Source organism: Chroicocephalus ridibundus, chromosome 16 (genome assembly GCF_963924245.1).
Source record: "Chroicocephalus ridibundus chromosome 16, bChrRid1.1, whole genome shotgun sequence".
In the NCBI taxonomy this organism is placed as follows: Eukaryota; Metazoa; Chordata; class Aves; order Charadriiformes; family Laridae; genus Chroicocephalus; species Chroicocephalus ridibundus.
In genome coordinates, this window is record NC_086299.1 from 10719850 (window position 1) to 10741779 (window position 21930).

The 21930-nt window shown below is 59.7% G+C and overlaps 1 protein-coding gene across 2 annotated transcripts; it reads right to left on the reverse strand.

Moving 5' to 3' along the window:
- Positions 1 to 3625: 3625 nt before the first annotated feature.
- Positions 3626 to 19994, reverse strand: WNT4 (Wnt family member 4). Of its 2 annotated transcripts, none has more exons than XM_063353883.1 (5): positions 19705 to 19994; positions 7771 to 8006; positions 5020 to 5151; positions 4477 to 4619; positions 3626 to 4247 (listed from the first exon to the last, which is right to left on the reverse strand). In XM_063353883.1, the coding sequence occupies exons 1-5, from the start codon at positions 19779 to 19781 to the stop codon at positions 3780 to 3782; spliced, it is 1056 nt and encodes a 351-aa protein (XP_063209953.1). In that variant the 5' UTR covers positions 19782 to 19994; the 3' UTR covers positions 3626 to 3779. The 2 variants fall into 2 exon arrangements, with proteins under 2 accessions (XP_063209953.1, XP_063209954.1); XM_063353884.1 differs by having other exon boundaries at positions 7771 to 12372; positions 19705 to 19797.
- Positions 19995 to 21930: the final 1936 nt, after the last annotated feature.

Genomic DNA, 21930 nt, shown 5'->3' on the forward strand with positions numbered 1-21930 from the left:
GGAAGGAGCGTGTGGAGGGATGCGGCGGTGGGGAGAGGGTTAGTGGGATGTTCTCGGATGCACGGGGGATGTAGGGGACAGGCTGAGCGGGTGGGGGGCACTGGAGGAGGAGGACATGAACGTCTTGCTCTGTCCGCGGTTGCAGAGAAGCTGGCATCGCCCCGTACCTTGTTTCAGCAGGGGATGAAGCACGTCGTGGTTTCACTGCCATTCTGGGAGGTGGTGTGGGGGGGTTGGAGACGGTCACTCTGAAGCTGAAGCTGGAGTGGGGAGGGGAAGGGATGGAGCTGGGAGGCTGTGGGCTGGGATCCACCATGGGAAGAGAGGAGCCGTTCGAAGGAAGCGTTTTTGGGAGGCTCGGGACTCGTTTTCTCCCATCCTGCCATCCTATTTCTGCAACAACGGATAAATTTAAAAAGATAGCCCTCAACCCCTGCCACCCACGGAGTGAGTGAGAGAAGCCGTTGCTTTTACCGTGGACCCTGTGGGAGGGTGAGCTCGGAGGGCACAACGACGGAGAGCTGCAACTAAAGAAAGAGAAGGCAGAGCATCAGTGCGGTCCGACGCAGCAGCAGCCCCTGCTGACGCGAGCAGCTCCAGACCGTAGGGAACGGCATGGGAAGGATGCAGCTGAGCGGCCCAGGCTGGTGGAAGGACAAGGGACAAGTGACATGCACCGGCTGGGGGCAACTTGGAACGTGCCGGGCACGTGGCACGGCGTCCCCTCCGAATCCAGCACCCCACGGCGCAGGGATGGAGGCTGGAGGGGCAGGTCCCTGACTCTGCGTCTGCAGGCGCTTCTCGCCCCCTCCCAGCCCAAACGCGCCTCGGGGCCACCGGCAAGGCGTTCCCAGCAGCGCGCGCGGCGGCCGTGGGCCGGGGCAGGGGCGGGAGAGCACTGTTGTGAGCAGATGAATATCAGCGCCCTCTCGACAGGAGGACGTTGCAGGCTTTCTGAAATCTAAGATAAGTGGCCTCTTAAGCCAGCGGTGTGTCAAGTGGTTAAGGCAGAAGATTAGCGAGCGAGCTCTCCTTCCACTGGTGGGGATGCAGGGATGCAGCCCGTGGTCCAAACACCCGCGTCTCCCGAGAAGATACGGGAGGAGGGACGAGGACAGCCTTAGTGTCCCCTTTACGCTGTCAAGAGGCACCACGTGGGCATCTCTCCTCCTAGCCGTGGGCTCTTGGGAGGAGACCGACAACCATCAGGTGCTTGCAGCACGTGCTGGGTTTACGTTGGAGCCGGATTGCTAGGAGAAGAGAACCCCGTTGGCTCATTCAGCACAAACTCATTATTTAATAGACAAAGTAAATATGAAAAAAAGACATTATTCTACCCCACACCCCGCCTCCTCGGCCCGGCTCTGGTGCTGAAATCCAGTTATGAGAAGAGCCGGAGCGCTGCGGAGCCGGGGTATCTCCGGGTGACATTTACAGGGCTCAGCTTTCATCGCAGCTTGAAAAAATCCCGTGCGCGGAGATTATCTCCACGCTCATCTGGATTGTCTTGTTCGGCTTTGGCCCTCATCCTAGATGGACAGTGAGCGGAAAACTTGGCCAGTGGCCTGAGGTCTGTGGCCTCCTTGGCATGAGCTGGGAAGAGGAGGAACAGCCTCCAAGGTACTTGAGAACTCGCAGCCTTGGGGGGGGCTAAAGAGATGGAGCCGGGGCCGGGGGGGGAAGCTTAGATTGCCCCCCGAGGATTTAATACTGCAGCCTCGGCCAACCCAGCCGTTGAGAGAGGCCATCCCTGCTCTGCGCTGCTCCAGTGGGGAGATCTCTGCTCTGCGTTGAAGTGGATCAACCCATGGTGGCTCCACCTCGGGGTCTCCCCTGGGTGTCACCCCCCCCTCCCCGGCCACCTGGCACCCCTTGCTGAAGGTTTTTCGGAGCTGGGGCCGGGCGGGCAGGAGGGAGGCAGCCGGGCGGGCGTTGGGGGGGGATGCCTGGGCGCAAACCTCCCTCGCCCTGGGCTGCTCCGAGGCAGTTGTCAGCAGCCTTCCAGCCGGACGGTGTCTGGAGACCTTCCAGCGACCACAGACTCTCCCCCGGCCCATCACTGCCACGGCCCAGACGGGATTCCACGTGTGTCTGTGCCTTCCCCCCAACCTTTCCCCTCTCAAGATGAAGCAAGGAAGGAAAGACCGCGGGTTTGCGAGGGCCCCCTCCTCCAGCCCAGAGGGTGACGGTCACAGCTCCGGCCTTTTCTGGACCACGAAGGGAGCTCCCAGCTTGCGCGGGGTTGGGGGGGGGGCTCCCCGTTGCGCCGCGGGGCCGCGTTCCTCTTGGCTCGAGGTGCCATTTCGAGGTTTTTCCTCCGCTCCCCTTTTGCCTCTCGACTCGCAGACAAGTGGGTGAGGAGAGAGGAACGGGTTTGCTTTCCACCTCCCCTCGCAGTGCCCCTCTGCTTATTAGTTCTCCAAATATTTCGTCCTGCAGCCCGGCCGCGAGGGCTCCGCGCTAACCCGATGGCGGGCGGAGGGGAAGCGGGAGCGGGCGGGACGGCGCGTTATCCTCGTGGCGTCGCTCCAGGCCGGCCCGTGGGGAGAGAGACGGGGCGGCTGGGGCCCTGCCGCGCGGAATCCCGGTGGCCGGGGCGCGCCTGGCAGCATCCCTCGGGCTCAGCCCTCCTCGCCTGCTGCCCGAGGGTAAGGGCAGAGCAGGAGCGTTGCCTTCCCCCCCCCCCCAGCAGCATCTTTCCCCCACCCCCGGTAATTGCTCCACTTTACAATTCGGCTTTTCTCAGCAGCCAACGGGACGGGGACTGTCCCCAGAGCCCACGGCGGGTGTGGAGAACCGGCATGCGGAGGAGGGAGAGACCTGGTTGTGGGATGCTGGTGAGCAAGGCGGGGGCGATTATGGGACAGAGGAAAAGAAATCCCTTGGGATTTCCTCCCGTCAGCTCCCAGCTCCATTCAGAGCCATTGGGGGTACCGTGGCCTCCCTGGACCCGCTTCACAGTCTCCCGTTGAACAAGATGCCGGAGCAGCGAAGGGGGAAGGGGGTTTGCCTGAGGAAGGGGGAGCATGGTGGGAGCATTGTGTCCTCCGACCGCTCTGGGCAGCCGCTGAGGAGCTTCTGTAAATCAGAGTGGCCTCTGGAGCTGCTCCAAAATCCACCCGGTGCCCAGGAGCATGGCACAACGAGGGGACGCAAGAGTGTCCCGTGTCCCCTTCATATACTAATGGGCTTTCCCTGCCTTGAGCTTAACTCCTGGGGACGTTGCCACCCCGTCGCCACCTGCCCGTCCTCTGCGCCGCACCTGGCTGCACGCGCTGGCCGTGCTCCATCACCTCCCGCGGCTCGGCCAAGCCCAGCCGTGCTCTGGGATGCTCAGCGTGTGCCTTAAACAAATAAACGCAATTGCGATAGAAGATACCGAGTGCCTGACGCTAGCCTCGGCTTAAACACCTCCTGTTTGCAGCGCTCCGGCGTCGGCAGGAGCTCGTGGCTGAGAGCAGCCACCACGCAGGTCCCCAGCCGGCCGCCGGAGGAGACACGTCCCTGCTGGCACGGGACACTGCGGGGCTCTGGCTTCGGCAATAAATAAAGCAAGCAAACAAAACAAAAAAAACAAAAAAGGCAACAATGATCAATTTTTTTTTAAAACTTTAAATATTTTTTTTTTCTTTAAAATCTGTTTTTCCTCTGGGGCTCTGTCTCTGTAAAGAGCTGTGCTCTCCCTGCAGCGGCTGGGTTACGTCCTCAGTCCCGGCCGTGGGGCAAGGGAGAAGCAGGGTCAGTTAGAGAGGGGACGGATGGGCGCTCCCCTCCCTGCATCACCGGCACGTGTGGATTTCCACCACCCGATGGCAGGGTTTGCACTTGACGGAGCAGCACCAGTGGAATTTGCAGCTGCACCTTTCCACAACCTCCACTTCGTCCGTATGAAAGCCCCGGCCGCAGCACATCAGCTCGCAGCCGTCGATAGCCTTGGAGGTCTTGTTGCACTGCCGGCCGCTGGTGCCCAGCACCCCGTTCTTGAGGTCGTGGTCGCAGAAGTCGGGGCTGGAGTCCAGGTAGACGAGGTCCTCGTCCGTGTGCGGCTTGAACTGGGAGTTTTTGGGCACCAGCACTTTGGTGGATCCGATCTCGCTCTGCTCGACCTCGGTGGCGCCGTCGAATTTCTCCTTCAGGACGTTGCCCACTTTGCGGAAGGGGGGCATGGCTTTCCAGCACGTCTTGAACTCGCAGGAGCCTGACACGCCGTGACACTTGCACTCCACGCGCATGTTGTTGAGGATCGCCTGGAGGAACAGACGCAAGGGATGAGCTGGGACCGTGAGCGCGGGACGGACACAGCGAGGAGGGTGCAACACAGGGGCCGCGGAAGGGTTGGCTGTGCAGGGAGCAGTGATGACGTACGGGAGCGGATGGGGGTGAAACGAAGCCAAAAAGGCTCAAGCAATGGCCGCCGAGCCCAGCTGGGATGCTGCAGGGCTGCACCCCCTGCCCAGGATTCCCCCTCACCGTTACCTTCCTCCCTGCCTCGTTGTTGTGGAGGTTCATTAACGCTCTGTTGGAAGAAGCCCCTTTGCTCCTCTCGCGGACGTCAACGAAGGACTGCGAGAAGGCCACGCCGTAGGCGATGTTATCGGAGCAGCCCGACCACTGGAAACCTAAGGCAGAGAGCACGGATGAGATGGGGGACAGCCAGCCGGCCTTGCTCGTCCTCTCCAGCCCTGCTCTCGCAAAAATACATCTGACTCTTCCCCCCCCTCTTCTCTCCTGCTACCCACTAGGCTGCGCTGCCTAGGGGACTGGGGAGGCTGGGGACTGTGGCCGTGGTGGGGGGGATGATGGACAAGATTCTTTCCCTGCCCCATGGATGATGCTCCCAGATGCCTTTTGGAGGGACTCACATGAACTAACAGGAGTTGTTTCTTTTTTTTTTTTTAAAAAAAGCTTTTCCCTCCTTTCTGGATGGCTTCAGGGTGGGCGTTTCCATGCTTGGCCCATTTTTGCCTCCCCGCTGAGCCGTTCCACGCCCCCGCCCCCCGGCCCCCGGTGCGTGCTCACCCTGCGGGCTGCCCCCCTGCACCGTGCGGTCGCATCCACACTTGTCCAGCTCGCCGCTGCTGCAGGCGCGGGTCACTGCGAAGGCCACCCCTGCCGAAGAGATGGCATAGACGAACGCTGCCTCCCGCGTCCCTGAAACAGCACAAACCATGGTGGGAAACGTGGCACGTGAGAGGGCTTTCTGGAGGGTACGCGGCCAGGTGGCCCCTGGTGGGCTGTTGCGCCTGTCCCTGCTCCTCTTTCCTCCTAACTGGGTCCAGTTCTGGGCTCCCCGGTTCCAGAAGGACGGGGAACTGCTGGAGAGGGGACAGCAAAGGGCTGCCAAGGTGCTGAGGGGACTGGAACCCCTCTCTGATGGAGAAAGGCTGAGGGATTTGGGTCTCTTCAGTCTGGAAAAAAGATGGCTGAGGGGGGACCTTATCAACGCTGATAAATACTGAAAGGTGGGGTGTCAGGAGGATGGGGCCAGGCTCTTCTCAGTGGTGCCCAGCGACAGGACAAGGGGTAACAGGCACAAACGTGACCATGGGAAGTTCCATCTCAACACGAGGAGGAACTTCTTTGCTGTGAGGGTGGCAGAGCCCTGGCACAGGCTGCCCAGAGAGGTGGGGGAGTCTCCGTCTCTGGAGACATCCCAACCCCGCCTGGAGGCGTTCCTGTGCCACCTGCTGTGGGTGACCCTGCTCTGGCAGGGGGTGGGACGGGGTGATCTCCAGAGGGCCCTTCCCACCCTATGATTCTATGATTCTAACGCTGGTGTTGCACATAAACCCCCTTGAAAAGCTGGTCTGGAGACCGGCTCTCGGCAAAACACGCTCTGCAGGGCTATCAAGTCAAACCCTTTGCTCCGTCCCTTCCTCCCAAGGTGGGGTCCCTCACGCAGGACGCGCATCCTCCCCGCTCCCGGGGATGTTGTTTGCTTGGTGCCAAGCCTGGACCGGTCTCAGCAGAGACCCCTCGGTGCTGGGAGACCGGCTGCGGTAGGGAGAGCCCTGTCTTGCAAGAGTGAAGGAGCTGGGAGCTGCCCCACGAGGTTAAAAACACGAATGCGAGGGGCAAATGATAACCCGGCGGTGGGGGAGATGCAAAGGCTGCGTTGCCAGCGTGGGGAGAGCTCTCCAGAGAGACTTTCTCGCCTGGTGCTTGCAGGGCGCCTCTGCCGTGGAATCCCTCATGCATCCAAAATAGTCGGCTGCTTTCCACATCCAGGAACATCCCCTGCCCCTGCAGATCCTCGCCATCCTCTCACGCGGGGGTCCCGTAGCTCCCAGCCCCTCCCAAATTACCCCGCAAAACCCCACTCCGCTCCCAAAGCTCCTTGCAAAACTCGGCTGGTCCCCAGGGTGCAGCCCCTTCCCAGCTTTCGCGTCTGCCTATGCGGTGCCGCACGGTTGGGAAGCGCTCGTTTGGGAAGTCAGGGGACATCCCTGGGCACGAACACCCAGGGCGGCGCGGCCAGGGACCAGCTCTTGCAACACCCAAATCCCCCCCACCCTCCGAGGCCGGCTGAGGACACAGCCCCTCCGTCCCCGAGCGAGGAGGGCTGGCATTCGGGGTAGTCCCATGGCAGGGGCAGAGGGGGGGATGGCTCGCGAGCAGACGTCACCCTGGCTTGCCGGTCGGACAGAGGGCAGCTACTTTGGTGGCCCAGCCGTAATCTGGCCCGGGCGGCAGCGGCTGGGGAGCACCCAGCCAGCGCGGGGACTGAACCGCCTCCAAGTTAATCGAGGTTAATAGTAGGATCGTGTTGGTCGGTTTGTGCTGTGGCTGCCTAAAAAGAGACGACTTTTAGTTTCTGGTATTTCTGGTATTTCCAGTCCCTGAACCTTCACAAGAAGGGATCTTCACCCCTGTGTTGAGGGGAGGGAAGTCAAACAAGGAGCCGGGGCAAGGCGGGGGGGGACGCGTAGGATTTGGTCTATGGAAAGTGAGATGGTGCACCAGAGATGGCAGTGGCACCCGAGGGGAGGCAAGGGCCGCTTCGGTGGTCTCCAGGGGTTGCAGAGGGACTTTCCCCTCCATCTCCGCACCCTGATGCTCTGGGTCCTTGCTTGGTTCGGTCACAGCCCCGTTCTCGCGGGCCGCCTGCCTGCAGCTGGGATCCGAGGGGCTGGGGGGCTGCCCTGGCCGTAAATCCCCCCTGAAGGCTGGCAGCTGGGTGGTGGCGGGCGATGATGCTCTCCTTGGAGGGTCCAGCCGCCGTGTGTTTTACTCGCCTCGGGCGGCAGAGGGCTGTCCTCCTCCCAAGGTCTCGCCCGCAGACGGCTCGGCTGGAGAGTGTCGCGCCAGTCTGGCAGCGGTCACCGCTTCGGCGCTGCCCAGAGAAGAGACCGAATACATCCAGCATCCCGCTGCAGCCGCGGGCTTGGAGGGGCAGAGATTAGACCGCAGGGTGACTTTAAGGCCCTGCTCGAATTCGGCGTCTCCTTGTAAAAGGTGCAGAGCTCACCAGCTCAGCCGGGCTGGTGCCTCCAGGCGATGGGCACCCGCTGCGTGAGAAAAAGGCTTGGCAGAGGAATCGCCCAGCAGCGGAGGAACCTCAGGGGTCTGGGTGTGCTGCCCCAACGCAGTCAGAAGAGCCCTGCTGCAACGCCTGTCAGCCCCAAGGTCCAACACTGGGCTGTTCCCTGCTCTCCCCAGCTGCTGGCTCGGGGGCAAGCAGGGAAAACCCGGCCGCAGCCCGCCCCCGCCTGCCGCTGTAGCCATTCCCCCCGCGCCGCAGCACCCCGGGCACGTCTCCTCCCGGCTCACCTTGCGTTACCACCTTGCCGAAGACGGGCAGGGTGTCCAGAGTGGAGCAGTTCCAGCGGCGGTTGCGGAACTGGTACTGGCACTCCTCGATGGCCAGCTGGGCTCCGCGCCGCACCGAGTCCATCACCTCCAGGTTCCTCTTGCACATCTGCACCTGGCGCTGGATCAAGCCCTTCAGCTTCTCGCAGGTCTCCTCCTCGGAGATGCTCCCCACTGAAGACAGCTTCGCCAGGTACCTGCCGCGACAGCCAGCACAGCTGGTTAGGAGACGAGGGTTGGGGGAGCACGAACCCGCCTTCAGCTGGGACGCCCTGCACCGCAGCAAGCGAGGAGACCCGGCCTCTCATCCCCTCCGCAGCCGAGACCTGGTGCCCGTCTGGGGTCACCTTAAACGTGCCGCTGCGGTGGCTCCACAGGATGCGTTTTTGGCCGGCAGGGAGCAAGCCCAAGCAAAACAACCATCGCTCTGCAGCCCGGTCCCCCGTCTCTTGGGGAGCCCGGCTGCTGGCTCCCCTTTGCCTCTGTTGCCTGCAAGCAAGATATTTTCGGCGTTGTCTGAATGTGCCCGGTCAGGTCTCCTGAGTACCGGCACATCCAAGTGCTACTAGGAAAAGCCAGAGGTCTCCTGAAGTCAGCCAAAACAAGCAGGACAGGCGCTCGGCTGCCAGTTCCAGCTGCCACACGGCTCCCACAGCGTGGCTGTGTGCTCATCACCGACAAACATCGCCCTCCAAACCACTTCCCTCCTGGAGCCTGCTTTTAGCTGCCCCGGCCCCCAGCAGGCAAGGATGGCCTCTGGGAGCTGCCAGCTTTCCTGTCGCTTGGGCTTCAAGCCGGGCTTGAAGTGGGGAGGACAGTCAGGAGCCTGCCGTGCGCAAAACCGCACACGCTGGGCACCTCCTCCACCAGCCCGGCTTGTGACCATGGCCATGAGGTCTTTGCTGACCTGGAAAAGCCTGGCCCTGCGTGGAGGTGACCACGTGCTCCGCTTTCCATCGCCCCATCCTCAGCAGGAGGAGTTGCAGAGCTGCTCTTGGGTGGGAAAGGGGAGCTGCCCCGTTTAGGGGCGAGCACCCTGCAAGCTCTTGGCATCTCCCCACGGGGCACACGGGCACGACGGTCCGTCCTGCACATCCCAACCCACCGAGACCAGCATTCGTGTGCGCTCGCCCGTTTCCCAGGTCCCTCCTCCTGCCCCGGCCTCAGAGGGGTTTTAAGATAGACCCGCGTAGCTTGGTCAGGCTGTTGGATCATCCCAGACCCTCTCTCCGGGCCCGTGCTGGCGCACGCCCGGCTGAGACGCCCTCCTTCCCGCAGCTGCTGGCACCCGCTTTAAGTGACGCTGCCACCCGTTGGAGCCCCCTCCTGCTGCGGAGCGGGGACATCATCCCCCGCATTGGACGGGCGAAACTCAGGCTTGCACCCGCCGACCACGCCGAGCTGTAACGTCCTCGGGAGCCGCCAGCGTCGGCTCACGTTGCTGCCTCGCCCGCACCAAGAGATGCGAGTGGCCGAGCGAAGGCTTTTTTGGAAACCTCATTCCTTGACTCTGCATTTCCCAGCCCTACAGAGCCTGTGGGTTTTTTTTTTGTTTGCTTGTTTTTTTTTTTTTTTTCTCCTCCTCCTCCCAAGTTGCAACATCCTGCTAAGTATTTTTCCTTTGAAGCCCTGCTCGCCTCCGAGAAGTGACTGTGCAAAAGTGGCTCCTGCTCCCTGCCTGTTCCCATGTGTCCCAGGAGCCGGATCTGCTGACTTCAGCCACAAAATCAAGTTGTCACAGCCTCTTCCTCCCATTAGCCCTGCCAGTCTGCCCCAGGAGGAGAGAACAGGATTTTCTCTTCTGTGCATCAGCAGAATTATTCACCAGCTTGGTTTCACGCTTACGACTGGGGGGCCGTGGGAGACGGTGAGAAAGCCGGCTTGGCTTGCAGCGTCCGTGGGGAGTCTGCGTGGCTGGCTGTCAAAAGCATTCAGCTTTCCTTGTGCGTGGAGATCACTTGATGCAATGCCTCTCAGACAGCGGGAAGTGGCAGGCTGCCGTGCTTTCCGAGCCAAGTTCTTTTCTAGCCTTTATACCAGCAAAGCATCTTTGCCCCAGGCTTTCTGCTCCTCCAAGGGCACAGCCCCGTTTGCAGAGGACCGGCCGCCCGGCTCCCTGGTGGGCTTGCCTTGGGACCCCCAGAGCGGCCAAACCCAGGGCTGTCACCTTTCTGCCGGACCCCACACCGCGTGTGAGTGTCCCCGCTCCCCGTTCCACAGTTGGGGACACAGGGCATGACACTTGCTGCTCCCGCATCTCGCTGCGCTCGGCTGACGCGGGATGAAGGCAGCGGAACTCCCTCGGGAGCCTGGAGGGTGTTGGATGCTGAGCAAACCCGGGGTGACCGCGACAGCCCCGTCCCCTCCCGGGCCCAGCCGTGGTTTCAGTTTGAGCGTGGAGAAGCTGATGCACAGCCGAGCAGTGAGATTCGTCCCAAGGCACCGCGGGTCGGCTGATCAGTTTGGAGCCTGGAAGCCAGAAAAAAACAGATTCTGCCTCCAGTACTAACCCCTCGTGCTGATTTGGCTTTTTCCCCCTCCTGCAACGTTTATCGTAGCAGGGAACCGGCTCCTGCGAAGCACCACGGCCGGTCCTGCCCGCGGGTCGGTGCCCGGTGCGACTGCAGGCACCTTGGCAGGAGAGAGCCGTCCATTAACATCAGCTCCGCTCAGGATGGCGGGTATCGTCTCCTTTTTTAATACATTTCCCAGCTCGGTGGGTTTCTCCAGGCCATGGGGAGCTATAAATTCAAAGCACACACGAAGAAAACCATGACAAGAGCCTTTCAAGCCTTTCCAAGTAGATGCGCCTGATAAGATGCCTCCCCAACACGCATTTAATGCTGTTCGGGATGATAAAACGAAGGCCGAGGATGCTTCAAAGATAGGTACAGCTCTCCAAGAACAGGTCTAGTAATTTGTTTTGCCAGGCAGGCAGATGAGATGAAGCTATCCAGAACGGTGCTCTGGCCTCTCTCCCCCGTGACAGGCCCTCTCTGTGCCCTCCTCAACCCGTGTGTGTCTGCCCCTCCTTGGGGTTGGAGGCAACGATGCCTAAAATGCCGTGGCCCCGTCGGACTTCTGGCATACCACCGGTCTCCTACGTCCCACGAGTACCATCACTGCTTTCCAACAGGGGCTTTTTTTTTTGTCGGGGGCGGGAGACTGCCATCCTGGGGACTGGTCCAGGAGGGATCCAGAGGTTGAGTCAAGGATGCAAGGAAGGATCTTTGTGGGAAGGCTTTGAGGCTTTCACGTGGCATCTCTCCACAGCACATTCAGAGGCACCGAGGAGGACCAGCTCACCTCTTTTCCCCTCTCTGGGTGAAAACTCTCTCTCTTCTCACCTCTCTGCGGCAGCTGAAGGGCGAGATAAGAGCTGGGAAACGTGCTCTGCCCTCACCAGCACTCAAAGATGCTTCCACCCCACCACTCGGAGTGTTTCTCAGGGCTGGGGAGCCCAAGCAAGGTACCAAACCCATCCGCAGCATCCCACAGTCACCATGGAAACCCGGCTCTGGCACTGCGCCTGGTCCTTAACGAGGACCTTGATCCAAACTTCATTTTCCTGGTCTGAGATGGTAGAAACCAGACAAAGCCTTCGTCTACCTCCACCCACAGCAAGACCAGCACAACAGGAGGAAACCCAACAGTTCCTGCCCTCCGCGAGTTCTCGGTGCAGATCTCCATCCTGATACCGCATCCCGATCGCTGGGCAGAGCTCTAGGTTATGACTTAATCTCACGCGCAGCCTCAAAACAGCCCTGCTTGTGGAAAAAAACAACCAACCCAAGTAATGGCATATTTTCTTCCTTTTCCAAGATTGGGCAAAGAGTGTTTCACGGGGTGAGCTCCTGCCCGAGCCATTTGTTCAAGTTTTGTCTTCTTGCTTCATCACAGCATTTATGTTTCTTTTCTCCTGCCTTTAAGACCAGACGACTCACTCACAGAACAAGCTCCCTTTTAATAAAACTCACTGATTTAACACAAAACTGATGGAAAGCCCTTTTTTTTTTTTCTTTTTCCATCCACAGTACAGAGATCGAGACTGAAGCCCCGTAATTTAAGCAGCTGCAGTTGATCCACCCTGCGAGATGGTTTCCTTAAACCTCAAACCCAGGGAGCTTTGAAAAGGCCAGCAGGGGGGGAAAGCCCCTACTTAAATAAAAATGATGACAATTTCAGGAGGAAGGATAATTGGTGGAATGACAAGAAGATGTTGGAAGAGCCACAGCGGTTGGCAGAGAGAGACAGAAGGAGACGGGAGGGGATTCCCTGCCATGGGACGGTGCGGAAATTTGTCAAATTCTCAATAGAGGTCGGGGAAGATGTAGCAGGTGTCTTGGAGAAAGCAGAAATCTCTGGTGGTTTTTTTTTTTTTTTTATTTAAACAAAGGAGTTCTAAGTGTGAGAACTCTTCGCATTGTCTCATATGGGGAACATTTTCCTGAAGGTGGTAACAGTCGGACCCAGGCCAGTGGTATCGCTGGTGTATCACCCAGAGACGCCGAGGAGCCAGATGAGCTTAGAGGCTTCACCACATCCAGCAAACACCCGACCTGCCTGGGATACAAAAGGCTTGTTCAAGTCTTGAGCTGCAGAGATGCTTCAGCCCCGCTCCTCTCTGAGGAGCGGCCCCTGCGAACATCCCCCCCTGCTCACGGAACGGCAAAGTCAGCCTGGATCAGCCGCGCGTCTCTGTGCCCCTTTTGGCCGGACGTATGGTCAGAGGATTGGGACTGCCTTGTGCAGAGCGGTTTCCTCTGAGGAAGAAGAAAAGGCTCGTTTAGGATGCAAAAAACAAAAGTGTATGGAGATGGACAGAGAGCTGCATGAAGAGAGAGGTATGCACCAGGCACCGCAAGGAGCCAGCCAGCGGCTGTGGAGAATCACAGAATGGTTTGGGTTGGAAGGGACCTTAAAGATCATCTAGTTCCAAACCCCCTGCCATGGGCAGGGACACCCTCCCACCAGCCCAGGCTGCTCAAAGCCTCATCTAGCAAGAAGGGGAGAAGAGAAGGGGATCATTTCTTCCTTGTTGCTTCCCAGCAGAGAGAAGGCATGGGGACTGGCAGGTCAAAGGATGCCCTAGGTGGGCACATCCTTTCTCCTGGTGTCCTAACACACCCCCTGCACCAACATGGCTGAGCTCGTAGGTGTCACGCACCTCCTCGGCATGGTTCAGAGGGTCTGCCAACTTGGGCGTGTTTCTGGCAGGATCTGCTGGAGACCTGCAACCTGCGAGGTTGCCCTAACCCAGCTGATGGCCCTGCAGCAGGACACGCCAACGTAGAGGTTGCCCAGAGAGGTGGTGGAGGCCCCATCCCTGGAGACATTCAAGGCCAGGCTGGATGAGGTGATGCAGGGTGAGCAACCTGATCTAGTTGAAGATGTCCCTGCTGACTGCAGGGGGGTTGGATTAGATGGCCTTTAGAGGTCCCTTCCAACCCAACACATTCTGTGATTCTATGTCCCTCCCAGAGGCCGGGCACCCTCCTCCCGGGATTAGGTATGGTGCCTTTCTAGCCCTTCTAGGTGTAAACCATGATGTACAAAGACCTCACCTGAGAGCACGTCTGGTTTCTTCCCTGGAAGAAGAGCAGCTTAGTCCTTCCTGTCACAGTTACTGCACAGTTCATCTCTTGGCTGAAACCGTGCTTTTCACACCCTAATCTCCACCTCCAGCTAACAGCTGCCCAAACAGTCTCCCGGGAGGAGGCATTGCCAAGTTCACCGTTACCTGCCTACAGAGCCGAGCGTGCAGCTCCACCGCCTGAGCTCAAAGGTGAGCCCACAGCTCAAAAACCTGTCCCCCCCACACCTTGGGCCCTGCACCTAACACCACGTGCGCCTAGCAAACACCCGTCTACCCCTGCACCGACGACGGGTGGTGGCCTGCCTCCCTCATCACCAGTCTCTGGGGACAGTGAGATGGCCCGGCTGCTGGTCCTGAGCCAGGGATGCTTCTTGGCTTCCTGAGCATCCAGGGGCAACATATCCACTTTGCGATGGAGAAGACCGGGATGGAAGCTGGGAAGACTGCGATGGAAGCTGGGAAGACTGTAAGAGCAGCATCCACTCTGGAAATCCACTTTGGATGTGTAGGAGACGCTGCATCTTCCTCTGCAAGCCAGCAGAAGCTGCTCCTGGGCTCCAGTACAACAGCAATGCCTTGTTGCAAGAGGAGGCAAGTGCAGGCCACGGGGCTGAGCTCTGGGGGAATTCCCCTCGTGCAGCGCTTCGGGCTAGACCTGGTCGGAAAAATGCTGATGGGCTTTTTTTAGTTTTGATCAGAACTTGCAAATAACGTGGCAAGAGAAGCCTTCTGCAGGGTTAGTTTGATCTCTCCCAACTCGCAACAGGCCCCAGGCTGCTCTCCATCGGCCAGGAGACTCGATTGATTTTTTTTTCCCTGAGTAATTTCATGAAAGCACAACACTGGCTCCAGTCCCGCTGAGCCAGCCCGATCCCGCACGCCACCTTCCCAGCGGCATGGCAGCAGCTCCTGGAGAGCCCGGGGGATGCTGTCGGGGGTCACCCACAGGCACGGGGGACAGACGAGCATGGGGATGGAGCCAAACAAAGGTTACCCGCACTTTGTGCCCAGGGCAAGTTCTGCCGTGCCAGCAGCCTTGGATGACTGAGATTGCTGCGGACGCACGAGGCTTTCAGCTTTACGAAAAAAAAGAAATAATCACCAAGTATCGTAAGAGCCAGCCATGGTTGCACTCGTAAGGAAATACGCAAGAACCTCCTGGAAACTGTTAACGTCCAGGATTGCTCAGCAATTTCATCATTTTAAGAAAGCCCAAATAAATGGCTCTAATGCATTTCTCTCTATCCGCAAGGATGAATTAATTGAGGGGACAGTAGCTCTCAGCAGAGTAACATAAACATTTTTTTTTTTTGCTGCAATGCAAAAGTCCAGTTCTGAGTCATGGAGTCGTAGCCAACCATTGCAAAAAACAAAAAATAAAATAAAAAAAAAAATCTTCTTCTTGCTGTTGCTTGTCCTTGGAGCTGATCCGGTTCTGCACAGCCTGGGGTGCAGGGTGGTTTGCTCTCACTCATGTCCATCCTCCCTGGAATAAGGCTCTGCTGCTGGAGACCGGGGTGCAGTTTTATTTGAGGCTTCCTTGGAAAAAAAAAAAAAAAGACAGAAATGCCCGGCACCGCCGAGGAGGCAGAGCACGGATCCCTCCTACGCTCGGGCGAACGCAGCCCTGAAATCTTCCTGCCAGACGGGACCCGGGCCCAGAGACGAGCCGAGCTGGATGGAAGCCCAGCGCCGAGGCTGGCAGAGGTCTCCTGCCTCTGCGGGATGCAACCCTTAAAGCCGATCCGCTTTCATCGCTGAGCTAAAATCGGCCGGTCTTGTCAAAAGCGGCAAAGACATAAATAAATAAATAAACAAAAATAAGTAAGTATTTCCAATGGAAGCTGCTGGTTTCACTCTGTCCCCCGTCCCTTGGGGAATGGGTGTCACTGGTTGCAAGCACCCTGGAGGGTCCCCAGAGCGACGCGAAGGAGCCCTGGGCACCCCGGGAGCCGCTCCTCCAGCCCACAGCGGCGCTCGAAGCACGGGACATCCTCCATCAGAGCCGAGGGGTGCAGCCCAGCATCCCGGCTGCCGGAGCAGACGTGACTTGGGGAACCTTCTCGACGCTGCCCTCGCCCCCCAGGATGAGGAACGCGGGGAGGGGAGCGGGGCTCTGCGCCGGAGTAGCTGCACCTGCCGGATCGGCGGCATCCGCCGGGAAAAGGCTGGACCGGTTCCTCGCCAGGTGGGAAATGGGAGGGTCGCAACGACAATGCGAAGAATCTCGTACAAAATTAAGCCAAGCCAGGGTCAAGGCGAAGCGAGCTCTCCCCGCTGCCAAAGCTGGGGAGACTCGCTTTAAAAAAAAAAAAAAAACCCAAAAAACCAAACATCGAGTCTGGTTTAAAAACAGAGGGATGGAAGCGCGGGACCCAGGCGTGCTTCATCTCCCGAATCCTCTACGTTGCACAATGACCCAAACCAGCACAAAATGAGCATTCAGGCTGCTCTTGCAACATCCCGGCTGCAGAGCTGGCGGCGCTGAGCGCGGGGAATCCGGCCCCGCGTTCGCAAAGCACCTGGTGATGTTCAGGTGAAAGGGGGCCGGAGAAACCCGAACTCCTTTTATCCCTCCCTCTCCTGCCCTCAAAAGTGGTTACTATTCGAGGGCAGCCGCTTGGCCAAGCTTGTGTTTGGACACTTGCGAGGTCTTCAAGCTTTCCCCGAGTGCCCAAATTCAGGGTGTTTTTTTTTTTAGAGGGTTTAAAAGCCCATCTGTGCTCCTGGCCCTTTAAGCCAAGTCTCAAGCCCAGACGGAAGTTTTAAACCCCTGGAAAGAGGGGGTAGACGGAGCTGCTGGTGGCACACCCTGCTCCGCAGCGGCACAACCGCATCTCGGACTACCCAGCGGATGCACGGCGAGCCTCCTCCAAAGCCAGTTTTAGCTGCAAGAGAACGGAGGGAGGCTGTAACGATTCCCAGAGCTTGATAACCAGGGGTCTGGCCCGTAAAGGACCCCTGCCCTGTTGTAGCCGATGCTTTCCAGGCACTGGGAATTGACTCTCATCATTCAAACCACCCGAAAAGCTGCGGGTCACGGCAGCCCCGATGCCGTGTGGGGTTAGTGGTGGTGGGGGGGGCTTCGCATCCACACCCCTCTTTGCACGTTTTCTAGTTCACCTCTTGGGGCGGACTTCCCTCCCTCCCAAATAGATAAATAAATGAATAAACGAATAACTAAACGCCTCCTCGCCCCTTACCTCCCACTGAACCCGGAGCCCGGCGCTCCCGTGCCGGCTGCGGAGAGGTGCTGGTTGGGCTGAAACCTTCTACAGAAACACCCCCAGCACCGGGATGGTTTTGGGCCACTGAGAGAACGCGCTTCCAAATTCAACCGCGTCCCTGCGCGTGCAGGTTCAAGAGCCGGGTGGAGTCTGTGAAGCGCGAGTTGCTTTGGAAAGTAACTAACTCGGCTGTTTGCCCTGTGTAAAGGACACCCCGGGACTCCTCCAGAGATAAAGCAGAAGCCGGAGGGACCTTCCTGTGCACGACCAGCGCCAGATCTAAAAGGCAGTAACTGCAGCCCTTCGTTTAACTTTACAACTCCGTGCCTGAAGAGGCAGGAGGAAAAGCTTTAAAAGTCTCCGAGCCTCCAAAGGCAGGAGGAAGAGCAAGCCCGAGGCTTTCACGAGGAGGGGGAACAGAGCATCTCTTCAGATTCGGAGAACAGAGGTTTTTCTGGATAGGCAGCAAGCCAAGCAGCGACTCCCAACGCTCAGACACGGAGAAAACACACCTGAGGTTTGCTTCCCAACCGGAGAGAAAGTAGTTTGGTCTGTTTAATGAAAAGATTTGGTGGAGCCCCTTCCAGCTCAACGGTTGCTGTCGCGGAGCGATCCCTCTGAGAGACACCTACGCCGTCTCCCTTTCCCGTGGGATGGGCTGGCTCAGGGGACACCATTTGCCTGGCCAAAACGAGCCCTTCCCCAAAAAGCCAGGCTTACAGAAACCCTTCAGCTCAAGTGTTGCAAGCGGCGTCGCTCCGAAGTGCTGGGGGAACGCGAGTCCGGACAGGTCGAAAGAAGCTTTAGAAGTCGGGGAGGGGGGGGGGGAGGAAAAAAAAAAAAAAGTAAAAAAAAAAAAAGTCACAACCGAGCTTAATCACTAATCCAGCAGGTTTCTGGAAAAGCAAACTTCACCGCGCGCTGCCACCCAGCGCACACACCTATGTGCAGAAATATGCGCCCGGCGAGGCTGGGTCCGGCCCCGCAGTGCTGGGCGCGGGCTGGCAGCGGCTCCGTGACAAAGCAGAGCTCGCCGGAGCCCACACGCGTGAGGCTTCGCGAAGACGTACGAGGCACACTCATTCCTCGAATATCTGATAACTCCTGGGATCCTTCTAACTCTGTTTATTGCCTCCGGCAGCCTTTGTTTCTGATGTGAGAAGATAAACAATGGGAATTGTCTTAATCCTAAAGGCAAAGAATAAAAAGCACCGGAGCGGGGGACGATCCTTTTATCACGATACATTTGCAACATCAAAAAAAGCTGACACCCCCCCCCCTTTCCTTTCAAAGGCGCTGAAATGGATCTGCTTTTCCTCCCCTGTTGGCAGGAATGAACCCTCCGCCCGAGCCCCCCGCGCCCACCCCTCGCTTCGCCCGCACGGACGGCTGCACACAGCCCTCCCCGTCCATTGCGGAGAACCACCCCTCCGCCTCGGCTTCCCAAACGCCATCCCAGCTGCCCGCGGCGCCGGGGACCGGGGGGTCCCACCTCTGCCCACCCGCACCGGGCAGCTTGTCGCGCTCGCTCGTGAAATCCCCCTGTGCCAAGGCACTTCCCCGTGCGCGTCCCCAGGGCAGCCGAGGCTGCTCCTCTCTGGGGAGCTGCCATCATCCCACAGGGCTTCCTCAGCAGGACCTTCTCCCTGCAGGAAAAAACACTCCCACAGTTCCCAATATACCTTCGCCAGAAGCGTGACAGCTTAAGGGACCACCTTGATAGCTGCTATGATCCACCCACCACTTGCCGGAGACGCGTGGCGCGCAAGTCGCTCCATCTGGCAAAGGAGGAGGGGAGGAGGACGAAGTGCTAACGCATCCCGGGAAGCTACCGATGGGCGAGCACCTTTTCCCCACAGGCAGGAATGCTGCTGACCTGGCGCTTTCCCCGGTCGTAGGGAGCATCCTCCAAAACCCAACCACGTCCCACAGCCTCCAGCGAGCCAAATCTGGAGGCAGGAGAGATGGGAGCCGCATCCAGAGGGCTCCTCGCGCGGGGAATGTGCTTGTGGGACCGTGCCCGCCTGGGCGCAGGTGTCAGGAGAGGCACAAGCCAGTCGGGATCTTTCATGCCAACAGCCCCAGGGGTACCTGCCCTTGCCGATGGAGACCCAGGGAGGTGGGATGGAGATGGCCCACGTTCCCAGCCCGAGAGCGGGTCTGCTGGGTGTATGCACCGGGAACTAATTAGTTCACCGCAGCCAGCGACACGGGGAGCAGGGGAAGCACCATCTCCCACCAGAGAAGATTAATTAGGAGGAACTGGCGCCTTTATTCCAAGTTAGGTGGGAAGGTGCTGTTGGGCTCCATCCCTCTGCCCTGGGGCGGAGGGGGGGGGGGTCTCCCCAGAAGACAGTCCCACCGTCTTGGCAAACACGCAGGAATTTTCCAGAACGATTTCCGCCCCTGTTTACCTTACACATTATTTCAGTGTTTGTTCAGCGGGTTCCTGATGTCACCGGGCTCCTCCGCAGCACGCAGCAAGCCCCCCGCCACCCGTCCTCCCGCCGGGAACTGGGGGGTCCGAGGCACGGGCCGCCCTGCCCGCCGCAAATCCCCGAGGCCGGCGCGCTCGGCCGCCCCAGCCCTGCCAAATCCTCCCCTGGACCGCTGGCCATCGCCCGGCACCTCGCCAGACCCCCCGGGGCCCTCCTCTGACCCCGCGCCCTGACCTCCGTCCTCCCCCGGATTCATAACTTAAGGACAAAAAAAAGGGGGTTTCGATACCCAGCCCCTGCCCAGCCAGCCGCGATCACCCACGGGACACGGGGAGCTCGGCGGGGGGAGGGGGTGGGTGGGCAGCCCTTGCAGCCCACCTGCCCGGGGATGCAGGCTGTGACCCCACCGCTCCGGGGGGGGGGGGTCAGCGGGGACGGCGGGTACCCGGCGCGGTGGCGACGGGAGGTTGATGCCCCGCCGGGTACCGGCCAGCATCGGTGCGGGGTGTCGATCCCCGGCGGCACCTGCTCCGCCGCCGCCGCTCCCCGGGGAGGGGGGTACCAACAAGTGGCGGCGGAGCTTCCCCCCCCCAGCTCCGCTTCCCCTCCCCTAACTCGCCCCGCGGCTACTCACAGCCAGTTGCTGGCGTTGGCCGAGAAGGTGGCGAGGATGATGAGCAGCAAGGAGCGCAGGCAATACTCCGGGCTCATCCTGGAGGGCAGGCAGGGATAGAGCCAGCGGAGCCGCCGCCGGAGCAGGCAGCCAGGCAGCCAGCCAGCCCCCACCCCGGCCCCGGCCCCGGCCCTCCCCTCCCGGGGCAGCCGCCGCCGCAGGTGGGCGCCGGGCAGGAGCGGCGGCGGCGGCGGCGGGCGCTGCCCGGTGGATGCGCCCGCGGCGGCCGCCGAGCCCGACTGTCAGCTCGGCCGGCCCATCCCGGGATGGAGCGGCGGGCCGGGGGCGGGCCGGGGGCGGGGGCAGCCCCTGGGGCCGCCCCGGCTCCGCCGCTGCTTGGGCGGGATCCGCCGCCGGGGACACCCCCGGGGGCGGGACGGCGGCGGGGAGGGCACCCGGGGGGGCTCCGCCGGCGCCTCCTGCCCCGATGAACCACAACCCCCCCCCCCACCCCCGGCATCGCCCTCCGCGCCCCCCCCGCGATGGGTTCGGTGGGCGCGGGGGGGACCCCCCGCGCCCGCCGAACCCATCGCGGGGGGGGCGCGGAGGGCGATGCGGGAGAGGGTTCGCTTCTCCCTGGAGGTGCAGGGAGAGATGGGGGCATCCCGAAGAGGGGAGAGGATTGTCCTTTTGGTTTTGTTTTTTTGGGTTTTTTTTTGTTCGTTTGTTTGTTTGTTTCTTTCTTTCTTTCTCTCGTATTTGATGCTTTTTTAGGGTAATTCCCGCCGGGCTGCGGGGAAAAGCGGAGCCCTCAAGGATGGGGCACGGGCTGCCCCGGGGGAGGGGGGGGGTTCCGAATTGCTGGCAGCAGGCGAGGCGCTGCCCACACCTCCTTCCCCACGGAGGCAGGGCTTTCCCAGGGCCCAGTTTTCGGAGGGTTCAACGCAAAATGCCAGATTTTGGCAGTTGAAAATTCAACAAACAAGGGGGGAGGTCTGGTGTGTGTGTGTGTGTGTGTGTGTGTGTTTCTACCAGGAGGGAATAACCTGCGGAGCCGGCGGCAGGGATGAGGTTGCAAACCCTCTTGGTACCTCCGCAGGGATGCCCCCGTGGAGAGCATCCCGCCGCAGCGCCCCGGTGATGGGCTCTGGGCTGTGCGCGGGGAAGGTGATGCCTGACCAAGTTATCGAGGCTTAAATCCACCTCTGAAGGTGTCCAGAAAGGTCAACTCTTGGGAATCCCGGGAGCCACTAGCAGCGTGGCTTGTCCAGCCTGGAGGCCAAGAGGTGCAGTGGGGATCCCCATCGCTTCCCCCATCCACCATGCCTCCGTCTATCCCCCGCAGTCCACGTGAGCACAAATGACTTAATTTAAAGCCAGGAGTGACACGAGATGGCTGCTTGCTGTGAAATCCAAGATCCCAGGCAGCCAACAACCGTGCTCCAGATCTTCTCCTGACAGTGTTATTAGTTAGGTCCATTACTAAAACCTCTTGCTACCATCTCTAAAATCTTGCCAAGCTGGTTTGGAGCTATTCAAAATTCCCTTTGTCTTTTCAACTCCATTTTCCTGCTCTCGGTGTAGCCGGGACACACTTATTCAAAGCACGGCAACTTGCACTGGGCTGCACACATGCCTGTCTAAGTGTATTACACCTACTTAAAAATCTCCGCATTAGTTCCCTGTCAAAGCGAGGATTTAATTTCAAAGCGCTTTGACTTATATTCCAGCTCCTGACAGGCGGCAGCCCACCCTCACCTAGTCATTCATCTGGCTTTCACGTCCTTGCTGATTATCCCGGTTGAAAGCGGGATGCTGGCTGCTTTGCCGGTGAATCGGAGGTTGTTGCTGTGAGCCCCGACTGGGTAATTCAGTGCAACTGGAGCTGATTAATCTGGCTCATCGCTCGAGACAAAGCCGTGGCCTTCCTCTGGCTTCTAATCGCGCTGGGTGTTGAGTGAAGTCGTCAGGAAGGCAAGAGCTAATTGAAAGGCTAAGGGGAATGAGAGGTTAGAGGGCCATGGCTGGGCTGGCCAGAGCCACGTGGATCCATGGGAATATCATATTTTTGGGCTTCAGATGCGTTATTCCTCCCTCAAGGAGAAACACCAGAGAGCTTGACAGAAGCCCGAGGGGTGGGCACGGTCCCAGATGTCTGCGTGGGTCGCCGGGGTGCCCTGGCTGGTGTGGACACCTGCAGGTTGAGGAGCATCCCTGGCAGAGATGCTCCTGGTGCCGGGGCAGGCG